The 14,811-nt window shown below is 39.5% G+C and overlaps 1 protein-coding gene across 3 annotated transcripts in view; it reads left to right on the top strand.

The window, feature by feature from the left end:
* Nucleotides 1-13,308, top strand: part of dachd (dachshund d) — a 303,945-nt gene extending 290,637 nt beyond the window's left edge. For 2 of the 3 annotated variants that reach the window (XM_034187000.1, XM_034186998.1), the window contains 2 exons: nucleotides 11,643-11,710; nucleotides 11,803-13,308. In XM_034187000.1, the coding sequence (XP_034042891.1) occupies nucleotides 11,643-11,698 (56 nt within the window). In that variant the 3' untranslated portion in view covers nucleotides 11,699-11,710; nucleotides 11,803-13,308. The remainder of the gene's footprint in view (nucleotides 1-11,642; nucleotides 11,711-11,802) is intronic. The other variant, XM_034186999.1, reaches the window with a different exon arrangement.
* The last annotated feature ends 1,503 nt before the right edge of the window (nucleotides 13,309-14,811 follow it).

Below are 14,811 nucleotides of genomic sequence, written 5' to 3'. Positions count from 1 at the left end.
GGTCATGCCACTGTGTTTGACCTATTTGTTTAAAATCAAAGAGGGTTAGAAGCTGATGTTGCATTCAAATAAAACTGGTATTTTGTAATTTCTTACTTGCAACTAATGAAGTTACATCCAGTAAAGCTATAACATAATGTTACTCCACCCAGCAAAACCTTCTTGTGAACTTTGTCTAGATTTTATTCCATGTTTTTGCCTGTGGGGTCTCTTAACCACCCGTGTTTACGAGCTTCATCAACCATTTCCTTTCTGCTCCCATTTTAAGTTTCTTCTTTTTGGGGGGGGGGACATTTACACATAATTGAAGGGCTACCCTATTTCTTCTCCGTCATGATGCTAACATTAGAATATGTCGTGTACGTAGCAGTGCAGCTTGACCCTAGAATGGCATGCTGGGAAACATGGGCCAAATTCATCAATTGTTTATTAACAAGATGAAATTTGATCATGTTAGTGGTATAAGATGGTGAACACTTCATTTGAATACTTAGGAATAGGCGGTGAAGAAAATCTTTTTTATGATTTAAATCACAAACAAACAGCAGCAACAACAACAGCAAATCCAAAAGGATTACAGCTTTAACAATATTTATTTTTAAAATATGAGTTCTCTGTGCTAATTATAGTAGAAGACAGTTATAACATAATATGACAGGTGCAACAAAAAAAAGTTATAAATCTGTCACAAAGTACAGTTATGATCTTTAATAAAGGGCTTGTTTTTTTATGATGGGATCTTACTAAGAAACATGCTAAAGTCATTCCGTTAAGCCATAGCTTAGGTGATCTGCTGGGTAGTATTTTGTTAATTTTAGAATTAGTACCCTGTGCTCATTAGGGGTGGGGGGAAAAATCATACTCACAATATTGCACTATTTATTTTATAAAAAATAATGGATTATTAAAGCCTAGAATCAACATAATTCAATTCAATTTCAATTTATTTTCATTTATATAGTGCCAAATCACTACAGAGTTGCCTCAAGGCGCTTCGCACAAGTAAGGTCTAACCTTACTAACCCCCAGAGCAGCAGTAGTAAGAAAAAAAACTCCGTCTGAGGAACAAACCTCAAGGAGACCTGACTCAAAGGGGTGACCCTCTGCTTGGGCCATGCCACAGACACAAATTACAGAACAATTCACAAAACGAATATACAGGAAATGCTGTTGGTGCACAGGACAGGAGGGTCTCCAGCACAAATACAACTCCCATCTCTGGATGGAGCTGCACCTTAAACAGAGAGATAAAAAAAAACAGAATCAGGCAACCGTATAATTTGTCAGCATTTTCTTAAGGATGGTGATACGTATTGTATCGGGAGATAAATATATCATCATCCCAGCCCGAGTGCTCATTGTCTGTGTGTGTCAGCCACAGTCATCACTGGTCTAAAGTGTAGAATAACGAGAGAAACCGAACACGAGGCTGAACATTGTGTTTTTGTTCTGGTAGAGAAGCATTTGTCTGCCACTGTTGTCTCCTCTGCTCGACTCTGCGAGCCTCGCTGTATAATTAACCTCAAATGGCAAAAAATGATGTTGATAAATTACACAAGCAAGAAGAGGGAGAAGAAAAAAAAAAGAAACAAGCCTATCACTCGCATGAAAGCCGAGAGAAATGCACGCCACATTCCAAACTCCAAACTCAGGGAGGCGAGGGGAGGGAAAGAGAGAAAGAGAGAGAGAGAGAAGGAAAAAAATAATGAGGGCATAATTTTAGAGAACTAATTATTTCTATTTGTCTTTTGTCACACTTCTCTAATTCCGTGATATTAACACAGTCTGTGTTTATTAATTGCTTTTACAGTGTTTTGAATCGGGTCCAAGATGGAACGCAGCTCTTTTCACAAGCAGGCGCGCTGCTGGGAGCGCACCTCGCCAATAACGCGCCTGTCGAATATCTTCCCCCAGTATCTCATCCCGCTCCTCACTCGACGTGTTCGGCAAGTTTACACGACCCTGTGCGCGCAGATAAAGTTCTTTGTTGCAAGATTAAACATCAAAACAGTTAAAGTGAAATTAAATTTAAATGAATGAATGTCAGTGAAGCAAAAAAGACTGTAATTAATGGATCCCTTAATTGTCTTCATAAAATATTTGCATGGGCATAATTTGCATAATTTACATGTATTAATTAATCTTTCAAAGGAATTTTGTGCTGAGAGAAGCCAAAAAAAATTCCCTTTGTTTTATTTAGCATCTAATGAAATATTCATTCTCTTTAATTAACTTTTTTCCATCTTAATTTGAATATAAAAATACTAAAGTTTTAATATATCTTAATGAGCCAATCCTGCGTAAAACAACATGTTAAGACATCACTGAGGTTTTTCTTTGAGTTGGTGACGTTTGCTAATCAGGCGTCTCCGCGGAGTCGCCATCTTTCACCAGTGTTTAACATCCTCCAGTCAGACCTCCTGCTTGTTTTCATCAGCGTCGCTATTCATTTCATCGGGCTGAGTCGCGACGTTTCGTCTGCTTTCGTCGTGCATCACGCTGGGTATGCGAACCCAAACTCTCGCCGCTCTCTCCGGCCCCCTCCGCGGCTTTATTTTCTTCTGAGCGCGGCATTCATGCTGTAATGACTTTTACACAGAACTCGCTGGTGCTGCTTGAATAGCAGCAGCCAGAGTGCAATGCCTCTGAGACCCACAGCAGTCCCGGCTAATTAGCCCGTGTGTTTGTACACTAACCCCCCCCCCCCAACACACACAACAAGCCTTTGTTGTCTACACATACGACAATACAAAAACTACAAGCTGAAAACGAGAACAGAATGTGTCGCTGTTAAACATTGATAAAGTCATGAGTATGTCTACAGATCTGGAATTTAGGAGGCCATTCAGAGTTCATACCTCTGCCAAGATCAAAAGTCAAGTCACATCTTGGGGCTATGCACCACCCCATGCACAGAACCACCCCAGGTCCTGGATGACAACCACCTAGGCACCCAGGCAGACAGCCGGCCTATTCACACTTCTTAAAAGTAACCATCTGTCTTCTGCAGCCAGGTGAAACATGGGCATCACTTTGACCTTCTCCAGATGCTGCGGTCCTTAACACTCAGGCACCTATGTTCTGGATCATGTAGAGAGAAACACACCACATAGCAGAAATGTCGACACTCACTCACAATACAAATGATGCTCTCATATGAGTCTCCATAAGTAACCTACATTTGACGAAAAGTGACCAGGATCCTCCAAAGAGACCTTGTACCAAAGACACCACCTTAGGTCACTGGCTGAGATCCAAGTCTCACAATCATACAGTAAGACAGGAAGCCAAAGGACCCTAAAGATTTGAATCTTCGTTCTCCCACAGTGATATAGGGATCGCCAAACACCTCTATCCACCAACTTAATGATGCCAGAAACTCTTCCTAGGTGTCTCTCAATCTCAGGGTAGAAGACCAAGAGACATGACTGTCACTGTTGAGATAACTGCACTTTCACCACACACAGATACACTTCTGCTGGCCGAGTCCAAGAAGTCTTTGAAAGCTTGGATCTTAGTGTTGATCCAGAATAATCGCAGGCCCAAACACCTTGATTCCTCACTCAGCTTCTCATCTGCTGCAATCAGGGTATCTGTTGATTCCACAACAATCATACCATTTCAGTAAACCTTTCCTCGCCAACGAGCCACCCAAGTGGCTGATCTCCGCAACTCATGCATGCGTGGACTCATGCAAGTAGGAGCCAGAACACATACCCAGAGGAACACTGGGAATAATTCACAGTTTGTACCACCACTCCGTACAGCGCTCACAGTACATGTGTACAGGCCAGCTGTGATGTACAACAACTTGTCGGGGATGCCACAAATTTTCAGGATTTTCCCAAAAACCGATTCAATGAAGTAAGTCCTATATAGGTCCTGAGGCCCTTTGGTGCCGGTGCCTATCATCTGTAGCATCAAATGGATGGATGGATGAATGGATGGATGGATGGATGGATGGATGGATGGATGGATGGATGGATGGATGGATGGATAGCTTTATTGTCATTATCATTACAACAACGAGATTGCCTCACTCACATTCCACAGACAAACAGCAATTAATCCACAATTATTACTTGTTTACCGTAATAATGGCACATATCAGAATTAAAACAACACATATACATTTGACATTCCATGTCCCAACAGCCAGGGGCTGTGAGCATGGACCGGGCCGCCGGGCCACCCGCCCTCGACCGCCACCCAATCCTCTCTGCACCCGACCCCCATGGCCCCCTCTGCAGGTGGTGAACCCACAGGAGGGTGGGTCAGTTGAGGTGGCTCGGGCATCTTTTCCGGATGCCCCCTGGACGCCTCGCTGGAGAGGTGTTCCGGGCACGTCCCACTGGGAGGAGGCCCCGGGGAAGACCCAGGACGCGCTGGAGGGACTACATCTCTCGGCTGGCTTGGGAACGCCTTGGGGTTCCCCCGGAGGAGCTGGGAGAGGTGTGTGTGGATCGGGAGGTCTGGGCGGCTTTGCTTGAGCTGCTGCCCCCGCGACCCGAGTCCGGATAAAGCGGAAGAAAATGGATGGATGGATGGATGGATATACATTTGACATTGTTTATGTGCACTAAACTTGAAACATTCCGTTTTCCAAATTGAGGCAATGTGAGTGTGTGGTAGCCACTGCAACTGGAGTCGCACCGCCTGCCAGCTTGGGAAGAACGGGGGCCTGCCGCAGGGGGGGCAGGAAGGGAGGTGAAAGGGAAAAACTGGAGCATGCTTCAGTCCATGTGTAAGTCAGTTTATTGTCTTTGTGAGATAAGAATGGAGCCGAATAATCTCATCAAGGCCTGAATAAATTCCTCTGGAAGCAAACAGTGGGCAATTTGTGCTTGAGGCTAGATAAGCCTGGAGTGTTGTAGCTGAGCAGTGGAAAACACTTTTAACAGTTCCACTTGAACAACTAAATCCCAATTATGAATTAAGAATATTCACCGGCCTCCGAAACCTTCAGCTTCAACTGGACGAGAAAAAATGGATGAGAATCTACAACTCCCTCCAGATGGGAGGCCAGTCCAACACAGGTGACTTCCCCAGTCAAGACTGGTACCATTTCCAACTGGGAGAAATGAGACAAAGTAGATTCAAGTGTCTTGTCCAAGGACACAGACAGGTAGCATGAGCATGATCCAAACCCAGGTCTACATACTGGCAAGACCAACTCCTGATTCACTCGGCACCCTGGTGCACAACCGAGTTAATGTCTCTAAGAAAATCAACTGCACAGAAGTACCTCAAAAGTGGGACAAGCCAGGAAATTTAAACCATAACATTGCAAGATGGAACCTTTTACCAATAAGCTGTTTTCATAAAAACGGGCGCCAGAATTCATTTTCGACTGTTTTTAATATGAACAATAGTAGCATGATTCACTTTTGACCCTTAAAATGAGGAAAAAAAAGTTTGCTTTTAAATCAGGATTTATGCTTCCAATGTGTTTTGTCCCCAGTAGGAGACTTTAAGCGAGCGTATCGTCCATTTCTCTGCAGAGTAGGAGTCAAACATCTTCGCCGATGTCCTGTGCAGCTTGTGTCATGTCCGACAACTGGCTTCGCTAAATGTCTTTGTGTGCATCTCTTGTTAATGCTGAATTATTTAGCTTGGCCACCACAGAGAGGTGTGCTTCTTAAAGGCATTAACGTAGCATCCTGCAGCAGAGGAAATGCAAAGGTAATAAACGTCAAACACGCTCCTGCGTCGGACCTAACAGATGCTTTTACCAGCTCAGCGTCGGAGCAGCGCTGCTCGCTCAGGCGAACACTCAGACAAGAGTAAATGGACAAAGCTCGTTAGGGCGGCGGGTGTCGGAAGATAACGGAACCGTTTTCAATGAGCACTATTTCAGTGCAGGAAATGTCACTTTGCATCACGAGTGCTGCGCCGTGTTCACACAAGCGTATCAGTAGAGACGTCTAAAACACGTGGGCAGACAATTCTGATGCTCTGAGTGCACAGTTACCTTTACAGTGTAATAAAACATGTATATACCTGTGTAATTATATCATACAGCTTGAATAATGTGATACTAAGTGCTACAGTAGAACTGTACTCACTCTAGGAACCTCCAACAACTTATCGAACCAATTAATTAAATTGATTATTTAAATTCAACAAATTGAATTAAAATAAAAATAAAAATGTAAATAAAAAACAGTATAAAATTATGGAAGCGTATTGTATTCACTTGATAAATTTATTTTTTGGGTTGTTTTTCTGAGTAATTATTTGTGTTTTTCTGAGTAATTTATTTTTTTGTCTGTTTTTTGGAATAATTATTTCTGTTTTTCTGAGTTTTTCTGTTTTTCAGAGTGATTTATTTTTATGGTTGGTTTTTCAGAGTAATTTTTTCCTGATTTTCTGAATATTTTTTTTTCTTCTGTTTTTTGGACCTTCTTTTTTGAGTTTAGAGAGCATTTGAAGACACCATTCATTGAGAGCTCGATTTGGTAACAAACATGACATTGTTCAGTTTAATTAAGTTTTACTTTGATCTGGGTTTAAGACACTGGGAGATTGTCCTGTCTTTAAGTCATATAGATGGTATTATCATTAATTTGTCGACTCTGCACAGGCACCTGAGGACTTTGCGGCTGTTCAGAAGAAAAGCCCATTCAGAGCTGCTAGACATAGCAGTTTTGCTCCAGGATCAGTTGGACAGATATGGTATGCTCCATGGATACAGGATGGATACGTGGTGACTCAAGAAATGGTTAAAAAAATAAACCTAAAAATAAATTACTCAGAAAAACAAACCAAGAAAATAAATTACTAAGAAAAACACAAATAATTATTCCGAAAAACAAACCAAAAAATAAATTTATCAAGTGAATGGAATACACTTCCTTATAATCCTAATCCTAATAATTAAATCAAACCTAACTAACAAATAAATTATTAATTAAGAACATACGTATAATGAGGATAACCCCATTAAGAACTAGTGAACATTGATTCACCACATCAATCCAAACAGCAACTTTGTTTTTCTTATGTAATATTGGCACCTATTGAACACTGCCACCTGCTGGATGTTTGGTGGAAGCAAAATGGATGATGGAAATTAGGAGCAGTTGTGGTTGAATTTACACATATCCTGAAATTAGATTATTTTCTTTTATTTCCAGAGCAAAAGTCTGGTGGCCACAGAGGCCACCAAAGCTACTTAAGTAAGTATGATGCAAAATGTCAGTTTTGACACACAAAACATTTGGTGAAATCAATAGGTCAAGTGTCAAAATATTATATTGTCATATTTGTATCTACATTTTCACCCACAGGAAGCTATCTGTCTTTATGTCTCCAGGAAATGTGAGATTTCTTGAACCTTTATTACTGAGGCCAAAATATGACATGTGAAGGCCTTGTGTCCTTCCATCTGTCCGTGTGTCCCTTCATCTGTCTGTGCTCAGCATAAGTCCAGTCCTATTACTGCCACGGTCTTCAAATTCACAGGGAGCATTCTTGGGACACACACCTTAGACAAGTTCAAAGATGGCTAACCTTGACCTATTTTAGTAAGTCAAAAGGTCACATTCTGTTTCCTGTTTTTATGCTCATACAGCCGAGGATATTTTAGCATTGTGTTGTATATTTTTTTGCTCCTCCCCCTGGTTTTGGTATTTTCTGAAGGAGCAGAAATAACTCAGTCCAAGTAGTCGCTGATGGTTCCAGGCCAGCAGCACATGCAAGCATCAGCCTCAGGATGGCAGCATGATTCCACTGAGGGAAAAAAAAACGTAAAATGGTTGAGGAGGTGCAGGTCCTCATGTGATGGAGCTGTTTACTCAAAGTGAAAAAAGTCTTCTTACATTCATCTCGATACTTCACAAAGCAAAATGCTCATAGAAAATGAAAACCAAGTTGTTTGTCTTTCAGCTCCCTCTGGTTGTTCAAGGTCGCCCCAGAGAATCCCGGACAGATCCAACTCTGATTTGTCACAAGTTTTACACCGGATACCCTTCCTGACACAACTCCAGTTCTACACGGAGAAACACATACTACCCTGGTCCTCCCACGTGATAAGAACTAATCCGGGCTGGCAACTGAGAAAGTGAAACAGAAGATATTAATTACCAAAAATGTAAAAAAAATCTTAATCTTGGTGAGTCTGATAGTCCAGTTACTCCCAAAGGCTGGGTGGTGTCAGTAATGCAGGTGGCCTGTGAGTAGTTGTTACAAATAAATAAGAATGTTTTTGATGTTCAGTTTGTCATTGTCATGGCAACCCCTCAATGGCAAGGAAGATCATCTCTTGATGGATTACTGGGCAGGATGGAAGTTGCGGAGAAAACTTGCACCCAGACTCGATCTAGAGATTCATGTGCATGGGTTTCTTTAACGTGGGAGCTTCGTTGAACACCGACACACACGTGGTCCTTGGCAGACCCTGAGCCAGGTCTGATGGATGGGGAATCCTAGATGATCTGTCATCCGCCTTCACAGGCTTTGAGTGACAAACCATCACCTTCTCCTCCTGATCCACCGTTTGGCCTTCATGGTTCTCGTAGTGGCCAAAAGGTCCCCACCGTATAGGGCAGTGCTGTCCCGTTTGAGGGCGGGCACTGAAGGGGTAAAATATAACGCATATGATGTAATTTCTCTACTTCTGGGGTACAAAGCACAGCATTTTCAATGGGTTTTTGGGCAAATCTCATGCAAACAAAGTGAAAATGCAAAGAAAAAGTGACAATGTGGTGGGAAAGTGGACATGTGTTGCGGTTTGTTTATGACCCGGAGCACAAACGTGTCGAGGCGGTTTTGCAGGCGAGAGAACGGAGCTACTCTGGTTAGCTGTGCAGGCTAACACTTACCAACATGACGTCTCCCACCTCCTCACTTTTTCTTCTCCACTGGGAACCGAAAAAAAAAAAACCTGTTGCGACTGCTTCGGTGATTGAGCCGCAAACAAAACCATACACCATTTATCTGTGTGACGTTATGCTGTGTACATATTAAATGGAGGCAGGCAATCAGGCAATCCCTACTTGATCCATTTCTGAGGTGTCACAATGTGAAAGAGACATTGAATGAGACATTGGACACTCTTAGTTTTGTAAATAAGCATAAAATTACCCAAATATTTTTCATTATTTATTAAATATAATCAGAAGTAAAAACTCTAATTTATGGGATTTACATTGCATGTTATTCTTCATTCAAAACTGTGATTAAAGGTTTGGCTGAGTCACAGAACACATTCAGATTTGAAAGTCCCGGCGTTCTTAAATTTGTGAACGGCTGCAGCGTTACAACATGATGTCAAAGGCGCATGTTAAAGTTACAAAATGTACATGGTGCTTGAAGCACAGAACAGAAGGCAGGAAGCATGTAGATCCTGTTCAGGATCATTTCCAGGCCTTTTTGAAGGGAAGGTCAGTTCATTTAGTGGGTTTTTTTTTTTTTACCACAAGGGGCAGTATTGTGCAAATACTCAGTCAAAGTGTCTTTATTTGTCTCCCTAAGGAGAAATTTGCCTTGGACAGACGGGTCTGCTACACAACAACACATCCGACGCATAGAAATACTCCACATAGAAATTACGGTTCCAATGTCTGTCAGTCTTGTGACCCGATCCTGGTTAAGCGGTTGAAGATGAGTGAGTGAGTGTCTGTCAGTTTTGTCTCGTGAGCTGAGAAGCACCGTGAACCACAGTGGAAACAGCCAGTTTTATTGATTTATTCTGCAGATGCTTGACTTTATATTAGATGTCTCTGAATGGTCTCATTAATAGAAATTATTTGATAATGTATAAAACCTTGATCCCAGAAATTCAGACGTTGCTTAAAATATTAATATTAGCTTCAAAGATAAAAATACTATACAGTGACACACCGGATCTATCATTTTGAACTTTATAATTCTGTTTTCCTTTGTTCTGACTTAATGCGGAAGACATATATGAGGAATATGCATACAATATGACCAACCCGTTTTCATTTGGGAATTAAGATGTGTTTGTTTATTCACTACTGAACAAAACAACAATATTTTTGTTAAGTTGGGATTTTAATGAAAATAACATCTGATTCAGACACGAAACAAAATGTTTCCATGAGAACATTCATTGTAAAAAGTGTCAATGCTGCATTTAGTTGCTCAGTTTGTAGCAGACATTGTTCAACACTGTTATTTTTAAACTTCTGGAGCAAAATAAAACCAATGCAAAAGTGATTTATTTTTCTGTAAAAATAGGATTCTTAGTTTTTCATTTGTGGATTATAAAATGGAATCAGGATCAATTAGATTAGATTAGATAGAATTTTATTAATCCCTTGGGAAGACTCCCTCAGGGAAATTGATGTTCCAGCAGCATTGTATAGCAGCACACGGGGTAAGAAGCACATAGAGTATCAAAAGTAAAACTAAAAAACAATTTGCAAAATGTAAATACAAATATAAATGCCCGAAATACTGCCCGCTACTGGCTTACTGGCTACTACTGTTCCTCTCCTTCCCATCCCCTGTCTTCCTGTTACTCCTCCCCTCTCCTCAGACTCCTCAGACTGTACAACTCCTCCCCTGAGTGAGGAGTTGTACATTCTGATGGCCTGAAGGACAAAGGAGTTTTTCAGTCTGTTGGTCCTGCACTTGGGAAGTTGCAGTCTGTGGTTGAACAGGCTCCTCTGGTTGCTGATGACAGTGTGCAGAGGGTGACTGACATTGTCCATTACATCCAGCAGTTTGTCCAGTCTTCTCTTCTCTGCCACCGTCTCCACAGAGTCCAGCTTCATGCCAACCACAGAGCCAGCCACCTGATCAGTTTGTCCAGCCTGGATGTGTCCTTCTTGGATGTGCTGATATTATTATTATTATTATTATCAACACAAAACCACAAAAGTGACCACAAAAGAAATACAAAAAGCAACAACAGAATGAAAAGAAAAACACACCAAACTAACATTCATTTGAATTTTTTTTTAAAAGCACATTGCATCTTTAAAATGTAGAAAACAGATAAAATACCACAAAATCTGACTTTCTATCATCCACAGGCAGATTATTCTACAAGGTCGGAGCAAAGGATAACATCTTGCGGACTTCTTTGTAACATTCGGAACACAAAGTAATTCTACTTACTGAGACTTACATAGGGGGTGAGCTGTTCCATAAGATAAGAAGGTGCGCAGCCATTCCAAATTTTATGTCAACAACAAAAGAATGAGTCTGGATTTTACATTTTATGCTATGGATATTCAAGTCAATGTATTTATGCAGCACCAAATTACAATGTAAGTCACCTCAAGGCACTACACATGAGTCAGGTTGAACCTTACCCATCCCATGAGCAAGCACATTGGCAACAACGATAAGGAAAAACTCCCTCAGGTGTTTTATTCTTTTATTATTATTATTATTATTATTATTATTATTATTATTATAGGAAGAAATTCCAAGTAGACCAGACTCAGTGGGGTGAACATCTGCTTTGGCCGTACTAATAAATTCAGTATTGAATTTTGGATGTGGATAAAATTTAAGTTGCTTAAGAAACAGAAATCTGCTGAACAGGATGCATGTGGACCTGACATTTGGATGGTATCACTGAGTTTGTCATCTCATTTAAGGTGTTAATCTGAGATTATGATGACAAATGAGTGTAGACTGTAATTGTACTTTTGTCTTTCTGTCAGTTTATAATTCCATAGCAGCGCTGCTGAAAACCAAAGACTGGAGGGCAACATGTTGAATCTTCTGAAAGTTATGTTTCATCAACAATCACATCCTGCATAATCCGGCACCGAGATGTTGGCTTGTGGCTAATTCTGGCTTCTTGTGTGTCTTCTGTTGCAGATGGAAGACTCTTCCTGAAAACCGCGGTGATGTACTGATGAGACTGCGAAGAGCTGGAGGGGATTTCAGAAGAAAAAAACAGAGAAAAAAAATTCTAAATATATACAAAAAGAAAGAAAAGAAACACATGAAGATCGTCGCGAGCCCGTGATCAGGCTGATTTAATTGTGGAAAGAAGTCGAGCTGCTTGTCAAGAGTTCAGTGGAAAGGCTGCGTTGACCCAAATGCTGGACCGGGTTTTGTGTGAATGTTGAATAAACGTCTTATTTCTCACAGAGGCCAACATTCAATCTTTTGATTAAAAACTGGTTTGGACACAACGGGTTGGCCGCCGTGATGGATAGACAAATATATTGAGCACAGTCAAACGTACCCATGGTACACTGATGGTAATAACTCATCAACACGCAGCACTGAAGATTTTTATACTGTATCTCAGCCAGCCAGAAGGCTTCGAAAAAAGAAATTCGACTGAAGTTTCATTTTTGTATTTCAAATTCAATTTTTGTGGATAAGATTTTAAAAAAACGAAAGAAAAGAAGAAGAAGTGAATCGATCCACGTGTTCAACAAAAGAGAAGACTGATGTTTGACTGTCATGTTTTCTAAATTAGATGAGAATACAATCAAGTTTCCTTTTTACCATTGTTGTACATACAAGATGTGATGATAACAACAAGAAAAGTCACTCCACCAGAAGCCAGTGGACTGATAAGGTATGTGTATATAACGCTAAGAGGTATTGTGTATGCAGTAGAACTATTAGGCAAACAATACCGACATTTATATAAACCTACACTTTGGTTTTGTTCTCTTTCTGAGCCATCATTCTTTCCTCTAGCTGCCATTTTGGTGAGAAAGCATGCAGGCATGTAAATGTTCGTCCTGGAATTATCATATTTAACAAATCCTATATTGTGCTGAAGAAATCCTCGGGCTGCCTCATGCAAAGCCCAGATGTTTTTCAGTCATAATTATCAAACATTTCACTTTCAAATGAAGACTTTTTTGCTGTCAATAGTACTGTAATCTTTGTAACAGAGGTAATATTTCTTGGACTTTACTGTACATTTTGTCATAAAATATCAACACCTCTCAGCGCTCTTTTTTTTTGTCGGAAGAAAATGCAAATTGATCACGTGTCGATAATTGGTTTTTAAATTCCTCTTCAACACAAGCGAAGGCAGATTTTTCTTCTGTTGTTTCAGAATGTGATTTGTTGTATCCTGATGGACAAAAGAAAAAAATATTTTCTTTCACTGAAGACAGACACCGGTGTATATTCTCTTGACCCGAGCTGATGTCGGGCATTGAACTGAGAACCTTCTGTGCTCCATTCAGAAGACGAGGGGGCGTGTCCCACCTTCACGATGTGTCTGTTCTTTTTGTTCTCAATGGAGTGTCTGTTAGGTCTGTTGTCAACTTGTCACTGATAACTTATATAGCTTCTTGAATCATCTCTTCATTGTATTTCAAATTCAAATAAAGTTAACATGTTGATGATAAACTGTGTGAGTTACATACCTCTCCATCAGCTGTCAACTAACCAGTGTAGATGCTGAAGCCAGATACAGTATGAAAGAGTTGGTTTAAAAAAAAATAATAATAATCTTGGATGTCAAGAATACGTTTTTGTTTTTTGTTTTAGTTTTATGTAAAAGGTGATTTTAATGCAGCAATAAAATGTAATGCAGGTTAGCAAAAACTCATTTTCTAAGGTTAAACAGAATAATTTGGGGAAACTGAGTCAGCAAATTATGTGAAACAATACTTTAACATAAGGTTTAAGATTATTTTTATTGTCATTCAAATACACTTCAAGAGATGCAGTTTAGAACGAAACTATATTGCATAAGACCACCATAAAAACTACAGAGAAATAAAATACCTTCAGCAACCAAAGTACTTAAACTAGATTTGCATTTATAAATAAATATAACATGATAGATATATGATAAATATGAAAAATAGGAATAAAGAATAAACGAAAAGGAACACACACACACACACACACATATATATATATATATATATATATATATATATATATATATATATATATATATATATATATATTATTCTCACAATGGTCATGTCAGTTGACCTAAAGTTGTTTTAATTGCAGAAAGAAAAGTAGTTATGCTTTTAATTGTGATATTTTCATGAAAAAGTCATACGGTTACAAGAGTAAAGTTATGAATAACTTTTGAATATGAGGAGAAAAAGTCACCTTTTAGAGAAGAAATTTTGTGTTCAAAGGTTACATTTTTTACATGTTGAGGGGGAAAAAACTCACACTTATGTTGAAAGCCAATTTGATTATAAAATAACCTTAGCAATAATCGTTTCTACAAGAACAATGTCAGAATATATACAAAGATGTTAGGGGTTAAATTGTCTTAATAAATCACAATTTCATGATATTAAAGACAAATTCAGGGAAAAAAAATGCATTTTTAACATAATACAGTATTATCGTTTGTGTGATGTTTTTAAAATTTATGTTGTTTTAATTTTTGTATTTTGAAGGTGTTTGATGACCGCAATGGAAATAAGTGTTTCTGTGCTTTAATGTGTTATCTACAGTTTTGTTTGTACCTTGTAATTTTTACTTTTATGAATTTTACCAAAATAAATCCAGTCCCACAACTCTACGTGCTCAAAGGATCATGGAACGCTGAAGTCTGGGTCTGGAATTTGATGTTAGCTTCTCACTGTTAGGTGTTTTTCTCCTGATTTTCAGTTAGTAAGATGCATAAAGAATATCAGAAATGTCCGTGTTCAACACATAAACTGTCGGTAAAAAATTGCAGCAGGTAGATAAAGTGATGACAGTTGGACTGATGTGTGAAATGTGTTGAAAACCGAGTTGTAATGATGCTAATAACGGCGGTGCTAATATGCTAGCAGCTATGATCGAACCCGAATATTAGACATTTTCTTGGTGTAAATGGCGCCAGAATGGAGTAATTTAAAGTGCTGGAATAGCTAAGGAAATGTTGATTAGTGT

Source organism: Thalassophryne amazonica, chromosome 14, assembly GCF_902500255.1.
Source record: "Thalassophryne amazonica chromosome 14, fThaAma1.1, whole genome shotgun sequence".
Taxonomy (NCBI): domain Eukaryota; kingdom Metazoa; phylum Chordata; class Actinopteri; order Batrachoidiformes; family Batrachoididae; genus Thalassophryne; species Thalassophryne amazonica.
This window is presented reverse-complemented; position numbering and strand designations above follow the sequence as displayed.